We start from the raw sequence: 26,225 nt of genomic DNA on the forward strand, positions 1-26,225 counted from the left end.
TAGACCTCCATCTCATATCTTGTTACTCACTGACATTTGGATGGCCCGAGACCTTCTTGAGGATGTCGATTTCCTTGACAGTGGATGTCTGGATCTCTTCGAGCTGCTGTGTGCTAAGGCGCTCGGGTGTAATGTCAATGATTTTAACTGCATACTCCACACCCGTATGCTTGTTGAGGCATCGGCGAACCACGCTGCTCACCCCTCTACATCCCATAAAAGCAAGACATAATGATGTGCAATCAAAACGTGTGCACGCACCAATGCATGCACGAAAAATGAAAATGTCATAGAAACCTACCTTCCGTCTTCAACTGCAGTCCGTGGTAAACAAAACCACTCACTGCTAAAAGCAGTGTCAGCTGCTACATTGCTACTCATAGTATTAGTGAACTACACACACGTGGTTTCATCAGCCTCTTATTAAAAGACCTCCACCCCTCTGCCCTTCCTCCCCACCTCCCCCACCCTCCAAATCCCCATTCTCTTGGCAAGAGAATCAATCCACAAACGAGTTTCTAGCTCACTGGATGTCATCAGCATGGAGCGGATTTTACAGAAGAGTTAAGTTGGCAAGCCATCCCAACAGTCCCACATCATTTATATAATATACACCCAATCAGATCCGAAACCGAGCTGTTACAAATTCAGCATTATTGACAATGTTGAACAAGAAATTTGTGGCAGAAAGCAAATAAATCATTTACATTGGAAATGAAGGGCCCACAAAAGAAAATACTTTAAAGTGACACAAAATCCCTCTCTCACCCTCAAATCCTTGCTGGATAAATCAAAAAGTGGGGGTGGGTTGAAGGGGGCAGAGAAACTCAATAAAACCAGAAAGAATCCATCCATCGGGACCATACTCTATGCAGAGCGTTGGTGCTGCCTAAGCAGTCTCCTTGGCTATTGGGCACAATCCTGGACGGGTCGCTACTCCGACACAGGATACCAGCAAACTGGCACTCATTTTGCAGACATTGGAAGGATGACAGGCAGAGTCAAACCCATCTGGTATTATTTCAACAGTCGAGTGGGATTTGAACTCAGGATCCAAGGATCCCAAGCCCACCACCCTAACCATTGAGCTAACACCAGGCATATAAAGAATGGAAATCAGGAAATCGCTCATCAAATCAGCAGACTTGGAATGGAACGCATTTGAAGATCAATTTTGCTGCAAACCATTTAGCTGACACAAATAACTGGTCTTCATGGAAATACAAGGTTAAACAAGTTCACTTTCATCAGCAAATGAGGACCAACAACTGCAACCAGCAATACTTCAGGAAAAAATATAATTAAAGAATTGCAAAACTCCTTTAAAATAAAATAAAATAAATGGAAAAGTGGATAAAAATGAACAAAACACTCACCGGCCAATTATTTCCTTCGGTTCATACTTTTTATAGAAATCCAAAGCTGCTGCACTGTCAGGCAAGTCATCTTCTGCCCGAATATCCCGAGTCATGTTTCCGAACTTCCCTTCTCCACAAAGTCCTCAGATTCCTTTTACCCTCCGAAGCACCACTTGCTTCTAATAACAAACAACAGGTTATCACAGGATATATTGTGAAAAACTGAAAATGTCATTGAAAGCAAATGCTGTCATCAGGAAATGGAATTTGCAGAAAAGGGAAGAATGTCATATTTGAAACTGTGGAACAGGAAGAGCATGGAAGTGTAGTGCAGGTGGTGCACCATCTCATGTCATGTCATGTCCCATCCCTATCTATGATCAATTCTACCCCCGTTGACCAAATCTCACTCAACCTTCCAACTTTCAGGTGACTAGTTCCACCTCCTCCCTGCTCCTCTTTTCCTGTTACTTCATTCCCTTGCTCGTGTCCAACTGTTGCAACACTGCCAGTGCACTGCTTTTTACCCTCTGTCACCTCGTTCTTTCAGTGAGCCCAGGTAATGCATGGAACATATAATATCAGCTTAGAGGTCAACACAAAAACAATGCTTCACAACGTGAATCCAAAGGGTCAACTAACTAGTTAACAGCACACAAAATATCTTTTTTTATTTTTTACTGTACTTACAAAGCCGAGGCATGATGGACAATTACAATAGGTTACAGAGAAAACAAGAAGGGCACTCGGTGGAGTGCATACCTCTGACCCGTAATGCCTGATCCACGAGAACATATCAGGCCCAATACATTTTTGAGATATCGTGCTTTATATCGTTTTTGGCCCTATCTCTCAATGGTGAAGAATCACTTTAAAATACTAGTAGCTGGATCCGGATCCGGATCTTTACCAAAATCTAAACACTTCGTCTTTGTCACACACCGAACCTGTCTACAAAATTTCACCCGGATCCGTCTACAAAATTTCACCCGGATCCGTCCACAACTTTTTGAGATATCATGTACCCAAACAAACAAACAAACAAACAAACAGAAAGGGGTGAAAAAATAACCTCCTTCACCTTTGGTGGCAGAGGTAACAAATGTGGAAGATCACAAATTTCAAATGAATTGGACAGGACAGTACAAAATGGGGTTTTGTTTTTCGCAACTGAGCGTTTGCCTGAACAAGAAAATACAAGGAAATTTGACGCAGGAGGAGGCCATTCCGCCCATTATGTCAAGACACGACACTAACACCAATTTAAATTAGTGTCAAGCTAACGACTTAATTTCTTTTGGAGGATGAGGGGAGGAGAAAAGTCTGGCAGGCTCAGAAATATCAGAAGGGTGTTAAAAATTAAAATGGGGAATAATAATTATTGTTATTATTATTACTATAAGGGTGAAGAATACACACCACCGACCACCCACTAACCCCTGACAAAATCTTCTGCCTTCGCATATACATCATACTCAGCAAAGATGTACACAATGATGCAGCCACACTCAAGTTACCGACACGTCCTGTCAATATCCCTGCACCCTTCTATCTCCAATGAACCCAGGTACCTATCTAATTACAATTTAAACTTATCTACTGTTTCTGCTGCCATTACCTTTTCACAGAGACCATTGCATGCATTTACTACTCTGAGCAAAAGACCCCTACCTTGTATTACTACTGTCTTAACTCTCCTCTTCTTTACTCAGGCTGTGGCCCCTGGTCATATTGTTACGAATCTGGAAACCATGAGCACTCCACATACAGGTCCTATGGAACAGTTATATCGGTAAATATGCGTTTTTTAGTTAGGGTTCCCGTCCCTCGTTTAAGGGGTGGATAAATGTACATGCGCTGTAACTTACTTTGATAGTCAGGGTTTTCTTTTATTTTTACACCACCAACATCAACTACAACAACACGCCTTCACCTCGCTTCCTTACATGGACGCCATGGCCTACGTGCGTGTCAGCACGTACGTGGGAGGAGTTCACGAAGGCCTGACGTCTCTTGCCCAATCCGGGGGGGGGGGGCGTGGACGAGGTGGCCGTAAGTCGATCAAAGGGCACAGAGCGGGCTCCAAGAGAAGCGAAGCCTCTTCGGGGGGCGGGGAGTCGAGATGCCCCGTCACGCCACCCGGTCCAATCAACAGCCTTGGCACCCGTTTTGGCCAATGACAGGGCGACGACCGCATTCTGCGCGCCAAAACCAGCCAATGAGGGAAGACATAGACCATGACACCAAGGTTCGACAGAGGGAGGGGCAAGGATAAAAGGTCCGGCTCCGTTTTTCCGGAGGAGAGAAACTTGTGACACGAGTGGTGATCACGTTCGCCTGACACGAGTGGCGATCACGTTCGCCTGACCAAGAGTGGCGATCACGTTCGCCTGACCAAGAGTGGCGATCACATTCGCCTGACCAAGAGTGGTGATCACGTTCGCCCGACCAAGAGTGGTGATCACGTTCACCTCACATGCGAAAGGTCCCGGGTGGTGGTTCTTTTGGAAAGCCAGTTTTTCGTCTTGCCAGACTTAGCCCTGCCGGCCTCCGTTCGCCGGGAGCCCGGTCGTGTGGACGGCTGGGCTGCTTCAGGTCTGAGTCCCGCCACCCCGCTAGCTCAACGTACCCGCACGAGGCGGACAGGTCAGAGTGCAGGCTCTGGTCTTCAGCTCGCCTTTCCCTCTGAGCTGGAGGCCTCAATGAAGGCTGTGGCCAGCGTTTCGCGCGTGTGTGTGTGTGTGTGTGTGTGTGTGTGTGTGTGTGTGTGTGTGTGTGTGTGTGTGTGTGTGTGTGTGTGTGTGTGTGTGTGTATGCGCCCATCTGAAAGTGGGAATTGTATAAGTGCTCTTTGCTGTACATACTTGCATCTCATTAGTCGTGACAACTCTGCTTCTTGCATGCTCCCCCCTTTCCTCCATTACAAATAAATACATTTGTTAAATGTATCAGTTCATTGCTGTGTTTCTTCCATTGGCTTAGCATGGCACGTGGTGGTGAATTACAAAGGCTGTTGCCGCTGTAAATGTACATTTGGACCGACGGAACTTCGGCAACGGTCCGCTCGGGTTGCGCATGGGTCGGGCACGCTAACGGCTCGACTCGTACGAGTGCCGTCCAGGGTGTGAATACTCGGTAACTCGCCACGTGGATCTCTAGGTATTTTGAAGATTGGTAAAAAAAACCCTGTACCACGTGGTGGAATTATTGACGATTCACGGTCCAGTAAGGGACCCGTACTTGTCGGAGTTTTCTGAAAAGTACGATCTGGATTCCAGGTGTTCGGTAGAGTCGAACCTACCGCCTCACCTTGCGGTCGTGCTCGCAGCCGATATCCGGTTCTGCAACAATATCACTGCCTGTTCTGCTGAATAATTCTCCTGCACTTATTTTGTCGAGACCCTTCATTATCTTAAACATCTCTATCATATTCGCTCGTAACTGCCTCCTTTCTAATGTATAAATCCGCCTCCAGAGCTGTTCCTTCCTCATAGTTGAGTCTAGCTCGGCCTGCAATCAATCTAATCGCACTGTGCTGAACCCTCTCTATGGTAGCTATGTCTTTCCTAAGCCGTGGCGACCAAAGCAACACACAATGTTCTCGATGGCGCCTCACTAAATTCATATATCCAGTTACGCAAACCCTCCCATCTACTTTCTCAACAACCCCATCGAAGTGGTTCAGTCACTCAAACTCCTGGGTCTCACTGGTCTCACTCTCAGCCATGATCCCTTTTGGGCAAGCCACGTTTCAAAATTGGCCTCCAAAGCCAGACGCCGGCTTGGCATTCTCCATCATATAAAGTCCTTCCTTGGCAAATCTGAGCTCTCAGCCACCTATAAAGCTTTCACCCGCAGCTTGATGGAGTACTGCTCTACCCTGCAGGCTGACTACCCTGCCTCCGCTCTTACTCAGCTTAACACCATTGAAACCAAGGCTTTCAAGATCATTGGAACCTCTCACGAATAAGCTGAGTGCATGGGCCAATCACTTCGCTATCGCCAACAGGTCGGTAGTCTCTCTGTCCTCTTCCACTTCCTTTCTGGTCTTGCCCCCTCTGCCCTCTTCGTGATATGACCCCCCAAGCATCTGGAGGATGCATAGTCAACCAGAAACCCCTCCTAATGAAACAGCCAAAATCCAGAACCACTGCTCACCTCCACTTAATTATTGTGCTCTTTTCCTGCCTGTGGAACCACCTTCCACACTTACTTTGATCTCATTCTTCCCTCCAGATCTTCAAGACAGCTGTTCACCATCATCTTAGGTCATCCCCCATCCAAAGCCATGATCTTTTTGACATCTGTTAAACCATCCACGCCCCTCCCAAAATTTTGTTTATGTATCCATATTGTCCACCAGTGCATTCTCCCCTTCCTCTCATCATGACCCGCATCCCTACTTTGTCCGTCTACGTCGACCTTCTCCCTCCGTCCTGCAATTGGCGTTTCCCCTTTCTCCTGCTATTCCCTTTGTTATGTTGTGTCCTGTTCTGCATCCTAGCTCTTCCATGAGCCTAGACCATGTACAAAACAAATTAAAAAACAACACCTCTATAGTCTATCGATTTATAATTTATCCCCCTATGAATACAACCTAAAACCCTGTTTGCTTTACCTCTGACTGCCTGGCACTGTCCTGTCTGCTTACCCCACAAATCTATTACCACCCCTCCATCCTTCTCTTGTGTAACATGCTCCAAGATTGTTCCTTGCATCATGCAATCTCCATTTTCATTATTCTTACCCTTCCCCAGTACCTAAAGGCGGTCACACCTTGACGATTTAGCCAGCGTATGCTGACTGATGAAAAATTTGTCGAAAACGCTGGCACACGTCGAATACGTTATGGGTAAGTTTTGTATACGTTAAGAGCACGCTGAAAAACACTGCCATACGTTGTAGTATGCTGGCTTTCATTGTTGTACTTTGCGATTGTCCTCAAATTTTAGCATGCTTGAAATTTTACGGCGTATGCCAGTGTATGACTCACATGTTCCACTACGCTGGCCATAAGTTGTAGGCACGTTATGCGATCGTTGACACATGTCGACACACGTTACTTGTAAGTTACTCATAAGTCGAAACACGTCGAGGTAATGATTAGCGTACCCGAAACTTATTTATAACCTATGAGTAACGTGTTGTAAGCACGTTACACAATCGTTGACACACGTCGAGGTACGTTATGCGATCGTTGACACACGTTACTTGTAAGTTACTCATAAGTCGAAACACGTCGAGGTAATGCTTAGCGTACCCAAAACTTTTTTCTAACCTATGAGTAACGTGCTTTGAACCACTGTGTAACGTACCTCCAAAGTATATTGGCGTATGTAGACGTATTTGATTGACGTCTTCCGAACGACCACAGAACTTACTGAACGTGTTTCTAATTTACAGCTACCGTATAATGGCGTATTGGCAGCGTTTAAAAAAACAAAAAAAAAAACAACAATAACTTCCGATATTTCATCACGTGCCGTTACGTCACGTCCGATTGCCTCTTCAGTTTGCTCATGTCTTATTCTTAGTTCCTCCTCTGTGAATATTTTCTGTTTGAGGATATTGTCACGTCAACGTCAAAACTTAAAAGCAAATGTCCGAATATATTTTAAAATTCGTGATAGACTTTTAAAAAAACAACAAACGAACAACAACAACAACAACAGCAACAACTTCAGATATTTCGTCACGTGCCTTCACGGAGCCAAGGAGAAAAAAAGAAAACGTGCCTTGACGGAGAAAATAAGTTTCGGGTATGCTAAACATTACCTCGACGTGTTTCGACTTATGAGTAACTTACAAGGAACTTGTGTCGACGTGTGTCAACGATCGCATATCGTGCCGACAACTTATTCCCAGCGTAGCGGAACGTGTGAGCCATATGTCGAGTACGTCATAAAATTTTCAACATGCTTGAAATTCCACGACATAAGAGACGTACCACGAAATATGACAGCATACTTCATCGTTTTTCAGCGTGCTCTTAACGTATACACAACTTACCCATAACGTATTCGACGTGTGCCAGCTTGGTTTGGCAAATTTTTCATAGGTCGGCATACGCTGGCTAAATCGTCAAGGTGTGACTGCGTGGTTGACACTTTCAATTTTCAGGTGGTTATGATTTAAATCGGCGTGCGGCAGGTTTTTAACAGGCTACGCCACGAGTTCGTCGGCGATATGTGCAGCGCGCTATGCCTAAGTTAAACTATCGTTGGGCATAGGTTGTGAACGCCGACAACAGGCTAAGCATTCGTTGGTATAAGTTATCTATAAGACAACGAAACGTTCTGTGCCTGTTACTAATATGTTATGCATACAACCAACACGTTATGAATACGACCAAAACTTTTTTTAAAACATCAAAACTTCAGCGTACGCCAACGTTTTACATATATTTTATACGTTGCCATTGCTGGCTAAATCGTCAAGGTGTGACAGCGCCTTAAAAATGGTCCTAGAACAGATCCTTGAGGGACTAAATAACTTACATCCAACCAGCAAAACATCCTCCCACTCACAGCTCCTCTTTGCTTCCGATCACAAAGGCAGTTTCCAATCCAATTAGCTACCTGACCAGCCACTTCATAAGCCCTCGCCTTGGTGAACAACCTCAGATGTGGTACCTTATCAAATGCCTTCTTAAAGTCCAGATATACTATGTCCACTGCCTTTCCCTCATCCACCCAATCAGACACTGCTTCATGGAACTCTAAAAGATTTGTTAGACGAGAACTACCCTTAATTTGTCTGGATCTACCGAAATGGTACTTCATCTAATTGCTAATTAACGTCTCCAACCCCTTCCCCACGACTAAAGTCAAATTACCCCCCTCCCAAATCAAAGTCTGAATCAAAAATCAAAATCAAAATCAAACAACTATAGGTCCCAAATTCTTCTCTGGATCCTTTCTTAAATCATAGTGTTACATTTGCTACTCTATGATCCTCTGGTACCTGTCCTGACTCCAGGGAACAATTGAAAATATCCGTTAACATCTCATTTACCTGCTCAGCCACCTCCATCAATACTCCAGGGTGCATATTATCTGGCCACGGAGCCTTTTTTTGTATACCTTGTCAAGGCTCGTATGAGAGCTAACACACAACGCACAGCAAGGGTGGGGGGGTGGGGCATGAGACAAGAGGGGCGGGAGTGGGATGGACAAAACAGTGGGGAACAGAGACATTGGGAGATCTGTGAAAGGGAGAGGGATGGGGCAGGGAACACAGGGTATACAAGATGGACATTACAGGGACTTTCAGGAAGGAAATCAGGGAATTTGAAGGAGGTGGGTTTGGGGTGGATTAACGTGGGTAGAAAAGATCGAGGATTTGGATGGGGGACGATAAGAGGTGGTGGTGAACAGCTGTTTTGAAGGCCTGGAGGGAAGAATGGGATTGAACAGAGTGAGGGAGTTTTTTTTACAAAGGAAAAAAAAAGAGGAATGAAAGAGTGAAGGAGAGCAGCGATTAGTGATTTTGGTAGTTTTACCAGAAGCGGGTTGTTGGCGGACCTTGAGTGCCCTGTGGAAATATGGTGGGGACAAATCGCAGACACAGCAGGGGGGGGTGAGACCGGAAAGGAGACGGTATAAGACAGAAAGACCACCGACCTGCCTACGGTGAGAGAGTGAGAGGCCCTCATCGCGGGAGATGTCAATGATCCGAAATGCCTTGGTTTTGACAGCGTGAAGCCAAGAAAGGTGGGAGGCAGGAGCACCAGCCCAGAGGGGAGAGCAGTACTTCATTAGGCTGCGGACGAAAGCTTTGTATGTGGTCAGGAGCTCAGGTGGGCCGAGGAAGGACTTTGCACGACGGAGGATTCCCAGTCGGTGACTGGCTTTGGAGGCCTTATCTACTCTTAGATTACCGAGCTGTTCCTTCACTTCCTCCACTCCAACATGGATCTTCCGTAAAAGCCCTTCCTCACCACCTTGATAGATACTCCCAGCTATTGGCAATTCTCCTGACTGTTCTTGTGTGAAAGTTGAAGAAAAATAACTGTTTAATAAGCCTGCCATCTTATTTTCATCACTAACCACTCTCCCGGTGCTATTCCTCAATGGCCCACACTGGTTCTGACCCTCTTCTTTACCCCATATATACTTAAAGAAAGCCTTGCTATTATGTTTAATATTCTTAGCCATGTCCTTCTCATACTCCTTGGTGGCATAATAGTTTGAGGGTCCGCTCTGTGTGGGAGGTAGGTGGTCCAAACCCTGTCTGAGTCACACCAAAGATTTTTTTAAATTGTACGTGTTGCTTGCTTCCTTGCTTGATGCTCGGCATTGACAAATGATAGAGCATGGCCAAACAACGCAAGCAAGGGAAATAACCACTGGGTATAACCCTTGCCAAGAAACTACGTTCTGTAAAGAGTATAGAGTGCCTTCAGAAAGTATTCACACCCCTTGACTTTCTCACATTTTCTTGTGTTACAGCCTGAATTTAAAATCGATTAAATTAAATTTTTTGTCATCTTTCTATCGACACAAAATACCACATAATGACAAAGTGAAAACATATTTTTAGAATTTTTTACAAATTTCTTGAAAATGAAATACAGAAATAGCTAATACACATAAGTATTCAACCCAATGAGTCAATACTTTGTGCAAGCGCCTTTGAAAGCGATTACAGCTTCGAGTCTTCTTGGGTATGTCTGTATCAGCTTTGCACATCTGGATTTGGGGATTTGCTCAAGCTCTGTCAAGTTGGATGGGGAGCGTCGGTGAACAGCACTCTTCAAGTCTTTCCACAGATTAATAATTATCAATGGGATTGAAGTCTAGGCTTTGGCAGGGCTACTCAATGACTTTCATGTTCTTGTTCTGAAGCCATTCTACCAAAAATAATAAAATTGCAAGCTTTGAACATGAACCTCATGTGTATCAATTATCGCATATCCAAATGTGTCAGTCAGCTCTGCACCACCCTGTATATAAAGGTGTGTTTCTTTCAAAATCATGTTCAAGCAATTGAATTGGCCACAGGTGAACTCCAATCAAGTTGGAAGGATGATCAAAGGACATTGGATGCACCTGAGCTCCATTTGGAGTGTCATAGCAAAGGGGTTGAATATTTATTGATGTAAGACATTTCAGCTTTTCATTTTTAATGAATTTGTAAAATTTCTGAAAACATGTTTTCACTTTTTCCCTTTCATGGTTCAATGGGGTATATTTGTGTTGATCGGCGACAAAAAAAAAATCTCAATTTAATCAATTTTAAATTCAGCCTGTGACAACAAAATGTGAAAAAGTCAAGGGGTATGAATATTCTGAAGACACTGTACATACATCAAAAGTAATTTTATTAACTAGCATCTGTTTACTTGACACTGCCTGCACTCTACACATTTGCTCCATGAAGGTTTCCCATTTCTCTGATGCCAATTGCCCTCTTGTTAGCTTGTCCCAATCTACATCACCCACATCTTTTATCTTACCCTCAATGTTTTGCTTTCCTGAAATCTAATTGCCTTACTCTCCTATCCTGAACTCCAACTCTTAACAGAATCCTTGCACACAGAATGTTAGGAATCGAGGAATTCCTCATCTGCTCTGTTCTTTCCCTGTTCCTCCACCCAATATATCCCTGGCAAGTTAAAATCCCCCATAGTCAATATCCATCCCTAACCTCATGCCCTTTTGAATTCTTCATGTGCTCCTCCTTCCTCCTCTTCCCTCAAACCTGGAGCCCTACAAAAGCATCCCACCAGTATCTTACTGTCTTTACAATCTCGAATCTCTACCCACACAGAATCCTCAACATTTATTCCTTTCTTAATGTCACCCCTTTCTCTTGATGCAATGCTGTCCTTCACCCTTATTGCTACTCCTCCTAATTTCTCCATTCTATCATACCAATACACCTTGTAGCGTTTTAATCCTGTCCTCCAGTTACTCTCCTCCTTAAACCACGTCTCCTCACTGCTACGATATCATATTCCTCGCTATTTACTTTGGCTTCAAGCCCTTCCATCTCATTTAAACTCCTGCATTGGTAAAGAATATATTTAACTTTTCCATTCCTGAAATTCTATTTTCCTGCCTGGCCTTACTGATCATATTCACATCATCAGTTCCTTCCTTTCGACTGTTTAGAGCCTCTCCACCCTACTCCAACATGAAAAAGGCTGAATTCCCTCTTCAATTCCCATCGCAAACCTTGCTGTCCCCTGTCTACTTAACATATGGCCATCATTCTGGAAACATTCCTTTTGCCGCCAAAATAATTCCCACTGCTTCTTAAAGGCAAATCTTTCCTCCAGCCAGAGATTGACATATATCGATCACTCTGCTCATGTATGATATTCCATTTCCTAATCTTGGGAGAATACCAGAAACATTACTTACAACCCTTATGACAATGTGATCACAGGATCAAACACCTCTTAAAGCATTTGGGGTGAAAATTTTTAAAATAATTAATTAAGTACTACAGAAGTTTGCAAGCTATAAGCAGACTTGAGGAACACATGCTAAATGTACAAATTGGCACAATTAAAGCCTAAAACAGAGATTTGACAAACACTATGCGAACCATAATAAAAATAACATTCCTATCGTGCCGGAAAGGCACATAAGGTGTCGAGGCAGTTTCATCGGCAAGGAGTACAGTCCTGGGTGGGTTACCGCTCTGATGCAGGTTACCCCGAATGGTTATCACCCCAATACACTGGTACTCATTTCACCGACCTCGGAAAGATGACAGGCCAAGTCATCTCCACCTGGTGTCAATTCAACGGTCGTCAGAGGCTTGACCTCAAGACCCTAAGGTCCCAAACCAGCTACCTTAACCGTTAAACCAACATCAGGGTTATGCAAACCATGGAACAAGTATTACACAACTTCCAGAGCATACCAAGATAACAACACAACATTGATAAAATGAGGAAAAAGAACTCGGAAACGTTCATCATTTATAAACAGTACAACACAAGAATAAATTTCAAATAAGCAAGGCGTCATAAAATTCAGAGCAATCAATTAAAAAAAAACACACAACTGTAAACAATGAATTAAAAGCTCTCCAAACACTTCCATCATACCTCACAGCGATTCAGCAAACAAATAGAATACCTGATAAAAAAATGCCCGTCCTGCACAGCTGAACTTGTCTGCGTGACACCTTCAGAGTCAACGCTACACAAAATAATAATTAATTTAAAAACTCCTGCAAAGAACCAGCATGTTCTGAGCAAGCACTGAATCTGCCAAGCTGTCCTATTAATAGCAAACCCCGAGCCCCCAAGCACCCCTTGTATGTCAAGACGGTAAAGGCGATTCATGATGATTAAGCGATGGTGTTAAAACCCATCCCTCAATTATAATTGCCTGGTTTTTTGTTGTTGTTTCCTTTTTTGGACGTTTGTGCCCAATTTCTTTGACAGTTGGACTTTCAACGACATCGAGTTTGATTCTTCCTTACGTACCCCATTAATCTGGATCTGTCAAAAACTGTAGCGTCACAAACAAGGAGGGTTAACACAACACGTGGACGTGTACTCTATTCCTAGAATTCATCACAGCATGTCTGAAAAAATCTGCCAAAGTGTGATACAGTTAGTGAAGCAATGAACATTGAAGTGATGCACCGAAAGCATGGATATTTAAAAGGAGACTTTTCAAGTTTTATCGCCATCGAATCATAAACAACCAGAGTTCATAAAATATGACACCTCGCAGTGTTCATGTCGATACAGGAGGGCCTTGCCGTTTTCTGGGGTTACATTCTTGAAAATCCCTGTGAACTGCGAATCCGCAAACTTCGGGAGCAATGGGGAAAATAGGCTTTGGGACCTCAACTTCAAAATTTGTCCAAACTGTACCCTTAATTAACATGTTTGTACATTGTCTTTGTGACATTTATTTTCATGAATAAAACAGTTAATAACAACATGAAATAAAGTTTATTTTCTTGAGTTATTATTAGCTCACCTGGACTTTCGTCAGGTGAGCTTATGCGATCGATCAGTGTCCGTAGGTGAGTGAGTGAGTGAGTGAGTGAGTGAGTGAGTGAGTGAGTCAGTCAGTCAGTAAACACTTCAATCATTATCGCTTGAACCAAACATACGATTTTGAGGAAACTTGACCACAACCTTCACCACCCGTAATGTACCTAAGTGTATCGACCATCTCAAAATCTGCACTCAATCAGGGGGATCTACGATGGGGAGGGGGGAGGGAAGAGGGGGGGGTTGAACCCCCAAAAATAGGTATTTGCTCTCTTCTCCAAAACCATACAATTTCAATGAAACTTGACCACAACCTTCATCACCCTTGATGTACCAGCGTATTGACCTCATCAAAATCTACGCTCATTAAAGGTATCTACGGGGGGGGAGGGGGGTGTGTTGACCCCCCCCCCGCCAAAATAGTTGTTTGTTCTTTTCCCCGAACCTAAACACAATTTTGATGAAACTTGACCACAACCTTCATCAGGAGTGATGTACCAAAGTGTATAGAACACATCAAAATCTGCACTCATTAAAGGGGTCCACAGGGCATGGGGGTTTGAGCCTCCCTCCCCAAATAGGTACTTGCTCTCTTCTCCAAAACTACACACACCATTTCAATGAAGCTTGACCACAACCTTTATTACTCATGACGCACCAAAGTTTGTCCATGGCATTTGAAAAATCAGGATCGAAGGGAGTCTGCGGGGGTTTTGAGCGACTGTTGCTCCTAATCCAGGTGGGCTTCAGGACAGATGGCCCTATTTTTATTATTTCAGCCTGTTGCATCACTGTATAATTGCTGCTGCTGATGCAGTGCCCCCTGTTTCCAGTAAGCTGGTACTCATTTTGCTGACCTCGGAAGGATGACCGGCTGAGTCAACCCACCTGGTGTTATTTCAGTGGAAAGATAGGGGCTCAAACTCAAGAACCTAAGATGTTAAACCAGTCACCTTCACCATTAAGCCAACACCAGGCTCATTTTCCTGGATTAAGAACATAAAATAAAGTTTCTTTTCTTGAGTTAAGACCATGCAACTTCCCTTTAATAATGATGATAAACTTGATCCAATAATGAATAATGCGATTGCGATGTTGATGGTTACAATAAAGACGAGTTGATTGAGATGATCAGTACATACCCATTATGGTCACCTCTTCTTCACCTCAAAAAACATGCCACGCCTTCTAATGCTATGCAGCAAACCCTCAAATATCGTGGGTTTCGACCAATCTTGGGCAGCCTATTGTGCTCCGATTTCGTTATCACGTTATCGCGGTATTTCATTTCGACCAATCGCCGTTTTGGAGTTGAGAGGGGTCATTGTTTGCATCCTGTGGGTGTACGATTATCTCTCATTACAAGCCTCGTGTTGTTTCTCATGCACTGTTTTTAATGGCGCCAAAACGTAAAGCAATAGATGAAGTTAGATGAGCCAAAAGGCAGAGAAAGGTGATGACGTTGGGTGAAAAGATCGAGTCAGTAGATCGGTTGGCTCGAGGGGAAAATGCAGCATCTGTATGGCCCACCGTTAAGGGATCAATGATTGTCGGTAGACCCTTCCCCATTGTTGCCTTCCTCCTTCCTAAACCTTCATTTTCCTTCAAGCCACATCCTCAAGTCTTCATTTTCCAACTCCGTATTTGAACCTCATTCTCAAACCCTTATTTTCCAACACCCATACTCTAACAGCCACTCCAAAACCATTATTTTCCGACACCTGTACTCGAACCTCATTCCCAAGCCCATATCTTCCAAAACCCGTACTCGAACCGCCATTCCAAAACCCTTATTTTCCGACACCCGTACTCAAACCGCAAATCATGAAACATATCGACGCAAAGGGATTTATGCCAGAGGAGGTTTTAAACACAGACGAGACGGGGTTATTTTGGAAGAGAATGCCATCTTGTACCTTCCTCTCCAAGCAGGGAAGATCTCCTCTTCAGTTCAAGGTAAGGTGGTTAAGAGTCATATTTCCCTTCTCCTACGTGGCAATGCTGCAGGCGACTTCATCATAAAGCTCATGCTGTTCTTCCAATCGCTGAATCCAGCTCCTCTTTCCCTGCTCACCCTTCCCCGACAACCCCCTCTAACAGTATCATCCCGAGCTAAGTGCTGTGTTTTCTATTTATGCAGAGTACAGTTCGAGTACGTAATGTTCTTACCCTCACCAACCTTGCTGTTATGTATAAATATATATATATATATATATATATATATATATATATATATATATATATATATATTGTTGCGGTATTCGCGCCCGCCGGCGTGCTGACGGCCACGTAACTCGAATCGCGGCACGTCGCCCACCGGACGGACAATCCAGTCGTGACCCTCTCGGACTAACGCCGGGAACCAGTCACGGGTGGACCTTTCGGTCTCACCGCGATCGAGCCAATCAGCCCCCGCGTGGGATAGGGTTGCTCGCCGACCCGACCTACCTAAGTACCCACGCGGAGGGTAGACCGGGCGATCGCACCTCGCCGCAGGTCGACTTTGGACACGGGCCACTTAAGCGACCCGTTCCGTACTATCAGAATAACCGAGCGGTGTTATCGTCGACCTCGACGGTTCGATTAATTATCGGGCGTATTCAGCCCACTACCAACCCTTTACGTGAAGCAAGATGGGGATTCAATGGAGGAAAAGACGAAGCGAAGCGGGAGAACAGTTCAACAATAAAGCACATTTATTCGCGGCACGCGGGAAGCACACAAATTCAATTCCACCAAAAGCACACAAAAAAAAGAAAACACAATTCCATTTACACAAAAAGCAAATATAAAAGTGAAAACACAGTGCAGAGCTAATACCGACTACCGAGCACACGGCAACACTTATACAATTCTACTTCACAGACGGCGCCGACAACACATACCCAAAACCAAGGAAAAGAAATACCCTCAAGGATGAGGCGGGCCTGAGGCCGAGACCGGGTCGCGCCTACCCGTCTGGTGATGAGACGCGGAGCGGCGATGGCGCCTCACTCCGCGGGCCTCGCGGACAGTGTCTGGCAGGGGGTGGGAAAGGGGGCCCCCTTGGTCGCACTATCTCAGCGCGGGGGGAAACAGGAGGGGGTTGCTGATGCTCGGGGTATAGAGGATCTTTATTACCCCTGGTGTGCGTCTCCACCTCGGCCAGGACGCGCTGCCGGCCTCCCTCGGGCGTGCAGCTCCTGGCACCGACGCGAGCACCCCCTCATCTGCCTTCGCCGCTGCCGCCTCTCCGCCTCTGGACTCTCCACCCTGGACTCTTCTTTGGGCTCTCCTCGTTCGACTCTCTTCAGCTTCTCCAGCTACTGCAGGCTTCGGGCTCCAGACTTCCACACCCTTCTCTTTCTCTGACTGACGAACACCGTCCTTTTATCCCCCCGTAGCTTCGCCTTTGACCCCCTCCCTTCGACCTTTCACCTCGCTCCCCATTGGCCCGAGAAAAAGTGGGCGTGAAGGCTTTTTGATCCACAAATTTGCATACATCGATCGTTCTGGAGGCGGGGCCAAATCGCCCCTCGCTCACCGATTGGACGGCAAAAAGTGGGCGTGTGTCGTTTTTGATCCGTTTTTGAAGCACAAAATCCGTGATTTTGTACACGCTGTTCGACGCGCGCTCTTCACGAGTCCAACACCGGTACCCACAGCGGGGCAAGAACGGTGGCGATGCTACGGTTGCGAGGTGTGACGGGAAGGTCGTGGCGGTTGTGGTGAAGCGGTGGTTGTGGTTGTTGGTTGATGTTGTGGTTGTGGTGGTAATCATGGCGGTTGGTCCAAAATAAAGATAGTAAAAGAAAAACGGCTATCCTGAAGAGTCGCAGCACGTATAAATGACATGTATTCCCACTAGACAACGGGTTTGGGCCTAACTACACATGTACTTACCGAGATACCTCACCTAAGGGACCTGAATGGTGGTTTGCGAATTTGGTAACCACAACAATATATATATATATATATATATATATATATATATATATATATATATATATATATATATTACATGTTTATTTCAATTGTAATGCGTTTAATTCTGCCTGCCATCCACCTTCCATAATATTTTCTCGAAGCCCAGGAACCGAACCCCTCTTTTCCCATTGGCCCTTGGTTTCCATGATCGTGGTTTTAACTATCACGGCATTTTCCAGGAACCTAACCCCCACGATATTTGAGGGTTCACTGTATATCAATATATTGCATGGTTCTTGGAAGTATTATGAAGGAGATTTGTTTTATACAGTCTTTCAGTTTATAATTCAATGCAAATAAAAGTTTGAAGATGTTTAAAGACGCATAAATAAAACGAATTCAGGGTTTTACCACCATTTTACCCAGCGGCTATACCACCACTCTAACATGTTACATTAGTTATTCTTGCCTGTCATATGTATCCATTATGACATCCATTCAATTCTGTTTGACCGCCAGACATGCAGGCAGTAAAAAATAAAAGTATCACTCCTCTCTGTGCATGCGTGATTGGGATGAATTCAGAGACAAAGTACTGTTAAATGGAAAGTTTGTTTTCCAATTCACGTTCAAAATATAACATTCACTTGAAATCAAGTTGTTCGTCGATCATAAAACGACGTTCGGACAGATAGACGGAGAGACGGACAGACATGAATCAATTGCTTAACCCTGCTTTTCGCTTCGCATGCACGGTGTAAATCCAGGCTAAATCTAACCACACCAATCCTCCCGTGCAGCACCATTCAAAAATAGACAAAATTATAAGCCCCTGTTGGACTTGGTCCGAAACAGGGGCTTATGGATTTGCCATGGATTTTCATGTCCGAACATGCTTGCATCCACAACGATATCTCGGACATGTATGGACTGGTTTTATTTGTACTTGGCACAGACAACACACGATGGTATACATATGCACATCATTCTGTTTGGTGATGCTATCAAATATTGCTGCCTGGCAGCCATTTTAGTTGGAGGGGAAAAAAACCCCAGTGTCAAACACGTCCTCAACCATTTCTCAGACATGCATTTACCGATCTTATTCAAACTTGGCACACAGATAACGAATGATTGTTTACATATGCACATCATATTTATTTTGATATCAGATCAAAGATGGCTATCGGCCATTTTAGTTGCATTCTAACTATTGTGTCCCAAATCCATTGCTTTCTGCACCCACCTTACCCAATCTCACCCAGCTGTTCCTCTGTGTCCTTTTCTCCCGATAAGGTGGAGAGCTTGCTGTCAAACCTCGACTCAGATTCTACAACCGGTCCAGACGGCATCAGCACCCTTGTTCTGAAAACTTACTCTGCTGCTCTTGCTCACCTTATCTCCGTTATATTCACCCTCTCATTTGCTCAAGGTAATCTACCATCTGCTTGGAAATCAGCAAGCATGACCACTCTGCATAAAAAACAGGTACAAAAACTGATCCCTGCAACTTCAGACCAATCAGCCTGCTCCCAATCATCAGCAAGGTCGTGGAATCCATAATCACTTCCGACATCAAATTCTTCCTCTTCTCCAATGGCTTGATTTCCAACCATCAATTTGGATTCAGACCAGGCCACTCTACTCTACTCTACTCTACTCTACTCTAGATATGCTGCACCTGTTTTCCCAACAATGGATGGAGTTCCTAAATGCCAAACATGAGATCAGAGCCATATGGCGAGCTTTCAATACGATCTGGCACCCCACCCTACTCACCAAACTCTCTTCCTACGGTATTAAAGGCAATCTCCACTCATGGCTCACAGACTTCCTCTCCCGTCGCAGTCAACGTGTAGCCCTTAATGGAGTTCTCTCATCCCCTCTTCCCATTCAAGCTGGAGTTCCTCAAGGCAGTGTTATGGGCCCTGTGCTTTTTCTGGTTTTCACCAATGATCTCTCAGACTCTCAGATTCCCTGGAAAATCCTTTTTATCTCTTTTCTGATGACCCCACCCTCTGCAGTACCATCTCTCATCCCTCAGATCTGCAAGCAGCAGCCTCTTCACTCTCTGCAGACCTAGATAAAATCACAAGCTGGTCAAACACTTCGAATATGCCTTTCAATCCTGACAAATCTCACACCCTCACCATGTCTCTCCGAAAGGATGGTCTGGAACTCCCCCTCCCCCATCTACTTTCTCAACAATTCCCTTGAAGAAGTCCTTTCATTCAAGCCTTTCAGTCTCACTATCTGCCACATCTTTCCTGGGAAAGCCACATCTCCAAGCTGGCCTCCAAAGCCAGTCGACGACTGGGCATCCTATGTCGTGCAAAATCCTTCCTTGACACACCTGAGCTTCTAACCACTTACAAAGCTTTCATCCACAATCTGATGGAGTACTGCTTCCCCCTCTGGGTGGTGCTCTTGCCTCACACCGAGCTCAACTTTATGCTATGAAAACGAAGGCTTTTAGGATCAGTGGTATCTCCCGCGATGAAGCTGAGTCTTTGGGTCTCTCACTCTCACCAGAGGCAGGTCGGTGGTCTTTCTTTCTTCTTCAGTCTCCTCTCCGGCCTTGCCACCCCTGCTCTGTCTGTCATCTGCCCACCCCCCCCCCCTCTACATTCCTCATGGTACTCAAAGTCTTCCAAAAAATCCTCTTCTGGTGAATCTGCCAAAAATCAAGAATCACTGCTCACCTTCACCCTTTGATTCCTCTTTTTCCTGCCTCTGGAAAAAAACTCCCACACACTCTTCAATCCCACTCCTCCCTCCAGGTCTTCAAAACAGCTATTCACCATCATCTCGCATCTTCCCTCAACCAAAATCTTGATCTTTACTACCCGTTAATACACCCAAATCCACCTAACCTCCTTCAAATCTTCAAATTCCCCATTGTCCTTCCCAAAAGTCCCTGTAGTACCATGTTGTTTACCGCGTGTACCACACGCCATCCCTCTCCCTTCCACAGATATCAAATTGTCTTTGTTCCCCACTATTTATGCTCCCCTATCTGGCCCCTCGTCTCCTGCCTTGTTATATGTTTCTGTGTATTAGCTCTTACACGAGCCTCGACTTGTTATACAATTATTTTTTTTTATCCCATGTTGAACACATCCTCAACATATTCTCGGACATGCATTCACCGATGTTGTTCAAACTTGGCATACAGATAAGGAATGATGTCTTGCACATGCACGTCATTTTTTTTCGACATCAGATCCAAGATGGCCGACTGGTGGCCATTTTGTTACTTATATGTGTCCCCAACCATTTCTCAGACATGCATGGTCTGATTTTGTTCAAACTTGAAATAAGCACAGTTCATGATGACAAACACGTGCACCTCACTTTATTCTGCAACCTGATCAAAGATGGCCGACTGGTAGACTGGCGCCATTTTAGTTGTACAAAAATATGGGCTTTCCCTTTAACTCCGCACAGCAAAATTACTAAAACAACGGGCAAAATGAGATTTTACGGTTTTTTTTTGCTTGTTATACTTCATAAGGATATCTTCATTAAAAGGGAATATGCAACTTAAACTTTAAAAGTCTCCAAATATTGTTCAATTGCACCACATCATGAGGTTTCAAGCAGTTCACAATAAAAAGGTGTGCATCTATTCTACAAATGCGGCCATTGCAAGGTACTTGTACATTTTGGCCTACTCTGAGAGATGGTTCATGGAATGTTTAATAACTCGATGGAGTGCTGTTCTCTTGACATGGGTTTGTGCCCCAGCATCGCATCTCTCTCCTGCTTCCTGTGGAATCAAAAGGTCGAATATTTTTGGCATCTTCTATTGACGAGACCTGCTCTCACATCAGACAGATTGATGACCTTTGCCTCACAATCAGTCGAGCTTCTCCTGCCCACTGACCCTCTCAAGCTCATCCAGAACAGAGGCAAACTTCCAGTAAACTCCCACCTGGTTAAACTCTCAAATCCAGGTTTCCGCACACCTCATCTCTTTTGCTCATATTTTCTTCCATTTATGGAACTGCATTCCTGAGGCTGTTGGATCACACTCTTCCTTCAAAGGATTCAAAAAGAATGTGGTGCACTGCCATCTCAAGTTATCTCCCCACCCCAACCTGCAATCTCCTCTACCTTATCACGGTTCTTGTTAAAAGCCAGTAACCGGTTATTTTTACAGTCTATTGTGTAAATTGTTACCACCTAATTTATTTATCCATATGCAGCCTGTGCCTGCTTGGCTGCATCATTTTCTGGGGGCACGGCTGTGTTGCTGATGCAATGCCTCTCTTACCAGTAAGCTGGTACTTATTTTGCCAACCTCGGAAGGATGACAGGCTGAGTCAACCAACCTGGTGTTAATTCAATGGCAAAGGGGGCTTTAACTCAAGACTCTAATATCTTCAACCAACCACCTTAGCTGTTACACCAACACCAGGCCTACCACCCAATGATATTTAAGAAACTTCTCTCAAAAGCTGTACATGTCCAATGCTTAATCAAGTGTGAATTCCTGTCAAAAAGAAAACTGTCATTCATGACACAGCCGAACTACAAGAAGCCCAACTGCTTAGCAGTCGGGTTGACGAGATTCACTTCGCTCATGAGCGATCTTTGGAGGGAGTTGGACACAGCCGTGATTTTCACTTAAGACTTGAAATGCCGAGGCACTATTTTCATCATGCATCGCAACGTCATTCTATTTCTCACCATTATCCTTGCATACAGCGTAGGGAGAAAATGGATGATATTGTTGTGGGAATGCCTTCTAGGGGGTAACTTTGCATAATATAGTGAGTCATTTCCAGTATTGCATGGATTAGCATAAGCGTAAGGCAATTCAATTGTGGTACAAGATTTGCGTCGTTTTATGTATATAAAGCTGTGGTCTCTCCCACCCCCCCCCACCCCTCGGCCCCCCTGCCCCATATGTGTGTGCATCTAAAACTACCATCCATTAATTCCAACTTTATGTTTTATCCCACTGTAATCTGTCTTTTATGTTCATTGAAAGGAAACGACTGGCCATGAGCACATATTTTGGCGCAAAGTCACGGGATCGGTGCCAAGGGCGCATCCCCTCCGGGTTGATAGAACTTACATGAACTTCAAGGGTGGGGAGCACCTTGATCGACTGCTGGACTGCCAATCAGAGCAGGGCGGCCAACAGAGATAAGTTATGGATTGCAGCCAGAAAAGATAAGGGTGTGTGCAACCGGGGCAGGGGTGAGTGAGACCGTGGACTACGGAGTGAAAGGCTGTGCGGGTTTCATTCGTGCACAGATGGCACAACAGACATGCCCCTTAGTGCTTACACCCCCCCCACCTCACCAAGATCTCTACAACTTGCCACGAGCGGCCCGAGCTCTCGCTTCATGGATGTTTGAACCATTCCTTGCAGAACGATTGAGCCATGTCCAGTTCTTACAGGTTATGGACAAAATAAAAAATGGAAACACCAATGTAAAGTCACTTAATCGGGCATTGGGCTACCAAATGCATACAGTACAGCCTGTATGTACAGTGGCATAGAGTACACCAGCGCCTGGAATTTTGCAGGAGGGATGCAGCACCATTCTTCTACGAAAAAGTCAATCAACTCACACATGTTTGATGGAGGTGGGAAACTGTCTCAGGCATCGTTCCAGAATATCCCACAAATGCTTGATTGGTTTCAGATCTGGTGACTGAGAAGGCCAGAACATATAGATTACATGAGTGTCATGCTCATCAAACCATTGGGTGACCATATGTGCTCTGTGGATGGGGGCATTGTCATCCTCGGAGACACCCCTCCCGGCAGGAAAGAAATGCTGCAACATGGGGTGAAGATGACCACTCGGTACCATTAAGTACCGATTGGCATTGACCTTGCCTTCTTAGGGACTGACTGCACCCAAACCATGCCAGGAAAATGCACCCCACACTATTAAGGAACCACCAGAACCCTTCACTGTTGGAACAAAACACTCAAGGTTGTGGAGTTCTTGAGGTTGGCACCACACGTGCACTCATCCGTTTGCCGAGAACATGGTGAAGGATGATTCATCTGACCATATCACATTTCTCCACTGCTCAGTAATCCATTGCATGTGCTCTTTGTACCAATGGACATGAAAACGTGCATTGCCAGGTGTGATGAGCAATTTGTGCACTGCTACCAGACTTTGGTATCCCGCTCTGTGGCATTCTCAGCAGACCGTTTTTGATGAAACTGGCTGCTCACGCCCCAGGTTGAAATTAAGTCAATTGATCTGCAGTTGCTCCTCTGCTTTGCCTTGCACTTCAAATTAAAGCACAGACATGATGATCCTGGAGTATGCGCTTCTGCCCACTGTTGCCCTTTGATGATGATGTCTTTCTCTTGGAGTTCCATGTGTGGAAGAAATAAAATTAATTATATTCATGTATTCTCAATTTTGCTACTACTGTTTTTAACAGTATAAAATAAGGTATTACTTTTGTACTGGAATTAAATTGACTGTCAGTAAAACCTCTTTTTACAGTTTTTTGATCTCCATCGTGATGTAGATGATATACAAGCAAGATAAAATGATATCTTACTAAATCTTATGTGCTTTATCTCATTGGAATATATATATATATATATATATATATATATATATATATATATATATATATATATATATATATATACATACATATATATATATATATATATATATATATATAAAAAAATTTTAAAATGACCGTTTTTACAGCCATTTTCCCTACTGTGCAGGGGTTGGCTTTTTCTTGAGGCAATGTTTTATGGCCGGATGCCCTTCCTGACGCCAACCCTGGTCGCCTCTTACGACATACAGGGATATGGTACACCTATTCTAACCAGGGCATACACCGGGACCAGTACACTGGTACTCATTTCGCCGACCTCGGAAGGATGACAGGCTGAGTCAACCCCCTGGTGTTAATTCAGCAGCCAACGGGGCTTGAACTCAGGACCCTGGGATCCCAAGCCACCACCCTAACCACTAAGCCAACACCAGGCTTCATATATATATATATATATATATATATATATGTATATGTATATATATATGTATATATATATGTATATATATATATGTATATGTATATATATATATATATACATATATATATACATATACATATACATATATATATATATACATATACACATATACATATATATATATATATACATATATATATACATATACATATACATATACATATATATATATATATACATATACACATATATATATACATATACATATACACATATATACATATACATATACATATACATATACATATACATATATACATATACATATACATATACATATACATATATACATATACATATACATATATACATATACACATATATATATATATATATATATATATATATATATATATATATATACATATAGTTACGGATTCAGCGACGGAGGGATTCTCAACCCACTCCGGCCGTCTCCGGGGTTTACAACGCCGGCCGGCTCGGCACAGGCCACGGGTCACGCGTCTTCAATCGCGATACCAACGTAATCTTTGTACCTTACCAGTTGGGGAAATAGAACCCCGGTTACAGACTGGTTATGTCAGATGCCGAGCGTTTTCTGCCAGTCTGTAACCATTTTGGTTTTATATGCCAATTGAACGGATCGTTCCTCGACGCGACACGAATGAATCCATAGCGGCAACTTCATACGAACCAACCAGATTTATCGGGGAACATCGGGGAACACAACACAAGCAAGATTCACGACAATGTTTTTATTAACAATCCTCAACCCGATCTTAACTAGGGAACCACAACTACAGGTTTCGAGGGGGTCCCTACCGAAATATGCCTTATACAACACGTGCAGACAAAGACAGACAGCTTGCATGCAAGACAAGACAGAGTACTTGGTGATGTTTCATGGACGAGAGACAGTGTCAAAAGCACGAATGTCGCCCGCAACAGGCGGATGTCCACGGATTCGAGCCCAAGCTCGAACGCGCCGCGGGGCAAGATGGCAGCGCCGCACTCTTTCCTTTCCGCACCGCATGCGGTCTCCGCACGCTCTGACACCGCGTAAGGTTGACGATGGGCCTCAGCTGATTTCTCTCAAGGTCCAGCATACAAATCCAAGCCTGGCCTGTTCACCAGACAAGGCCCAAATAGAGGTGCCGGGCTCTGGCAAGCGGATCGGCAAACGTGTCGAGCCGTTGGTGTGAGCAGGGACCGTCAGAGGCTCCGTCTTCTCCTCTCCTGCCTTCCCGCCTCGAAGCCCCACTTCCCAACTCCGTCCTCTCAGTTTCTCTCTCTGTCGAATCACCTTTTCTTTCCTTTTCCACACTCGCCTCTCAAAGCCGGCTGCCATCTCTCTCACGGCAGAATCCTCGACGTGCAGGCAGGTTCAGCGTCTCTCCCGGCAGATCCAACACTGCATCTCCTTCATTCGCTCGCTCGCTTCAAAACGACTCCAAGTACGCCTCGAGAACCCGACTGTTTCTCAAACTGAGAACTCATTTTCTCTCTCGTTTCTCTTCCGTTCGCTCCTTCGACACATGAGCACGCCTCTCTCGGCGAAGCCGACAAACTCCTCCCCTTAGCTTCACTCCCTCCTTTTTTGGCCACACCCTCTCAGCCGACCGGGCGGGGCTATCGTCCATAGAGGGGAGGAAGAAGAGGGAGCCCTTGGCACACCACCACTGTACGAACAATAAAACATGCATCCTACACCTCCCGACAAACATGTAACGTCCATTTTACCACACAACCTAGCTAAACATGCATTTAATGGGGGATCTGAGCTAATCCTATATTTTGTAGTCCAATAAGCCCCATTTGTGTAACAATATATATATATATATATATATATATATATATATATATATATATATATATATGTTGTTCGTCTTTCGGCAGCTCCCGTTAGGGGTCGCCACAGCGGATCATCCGTTATTATCTGCATACTGATTTGGCATAGGTTTTACGCCGGATGCCCTTCCTGACGCAACCCTGGTCG

The 26,225-nt window shown here is 44.4% G+C and overlaps 1 protein-coding gene across 3 annotated transcripts in view; it reads right to left on the reverse strand.

The window, feature by feature from the left end:
* The window catches only part of PHKG1 (phosphorylase kinase catalytic subunit gamma 1), a 72,014-nt gene that overhangs the window by 28,261 nt on the left and 17,528 nt on the right, over nt 1-26,225 (reverse strand). For 2 of the 3 annotated variants that reach the window (XM_085878928.1, XM_085878929.1), the window contains exons 3-4: nt 1,377-1,537; nt 31-206 (exon numbers count right to left, since the gene is read on the reverse strand). In XM_085878928.1, coding sequence (XP_085735054.1) covers nt 31-206; nt 1,377-1,471 — 271 coding nt within the window. In that variant the 5' untranslated portion in view covers nt 1,472-1,537. Of the gene's footprint in view, nt 1-30; nt 207-1,376; nt 1,538-12,451; nt 12,592-26,225 lie in introns of those variants that run through there. The other variant, XM_085878930.1, reaches the window with a different exon arrangement.

This window comes from Eptatretus burgeri, chromosome 4, assembly GCF_056783735.1.
Source record: "Eptatretus burgeri isolate ZD-2024b chromosome 4, Ebu_testis_v1, whole genome shotgun sequence".
NCBI lineage: Eukaryota > Metazoa > Chordata > Myxini > Myxiniformes > Myxinidae > Eptatretus > Eptatretus burgeri.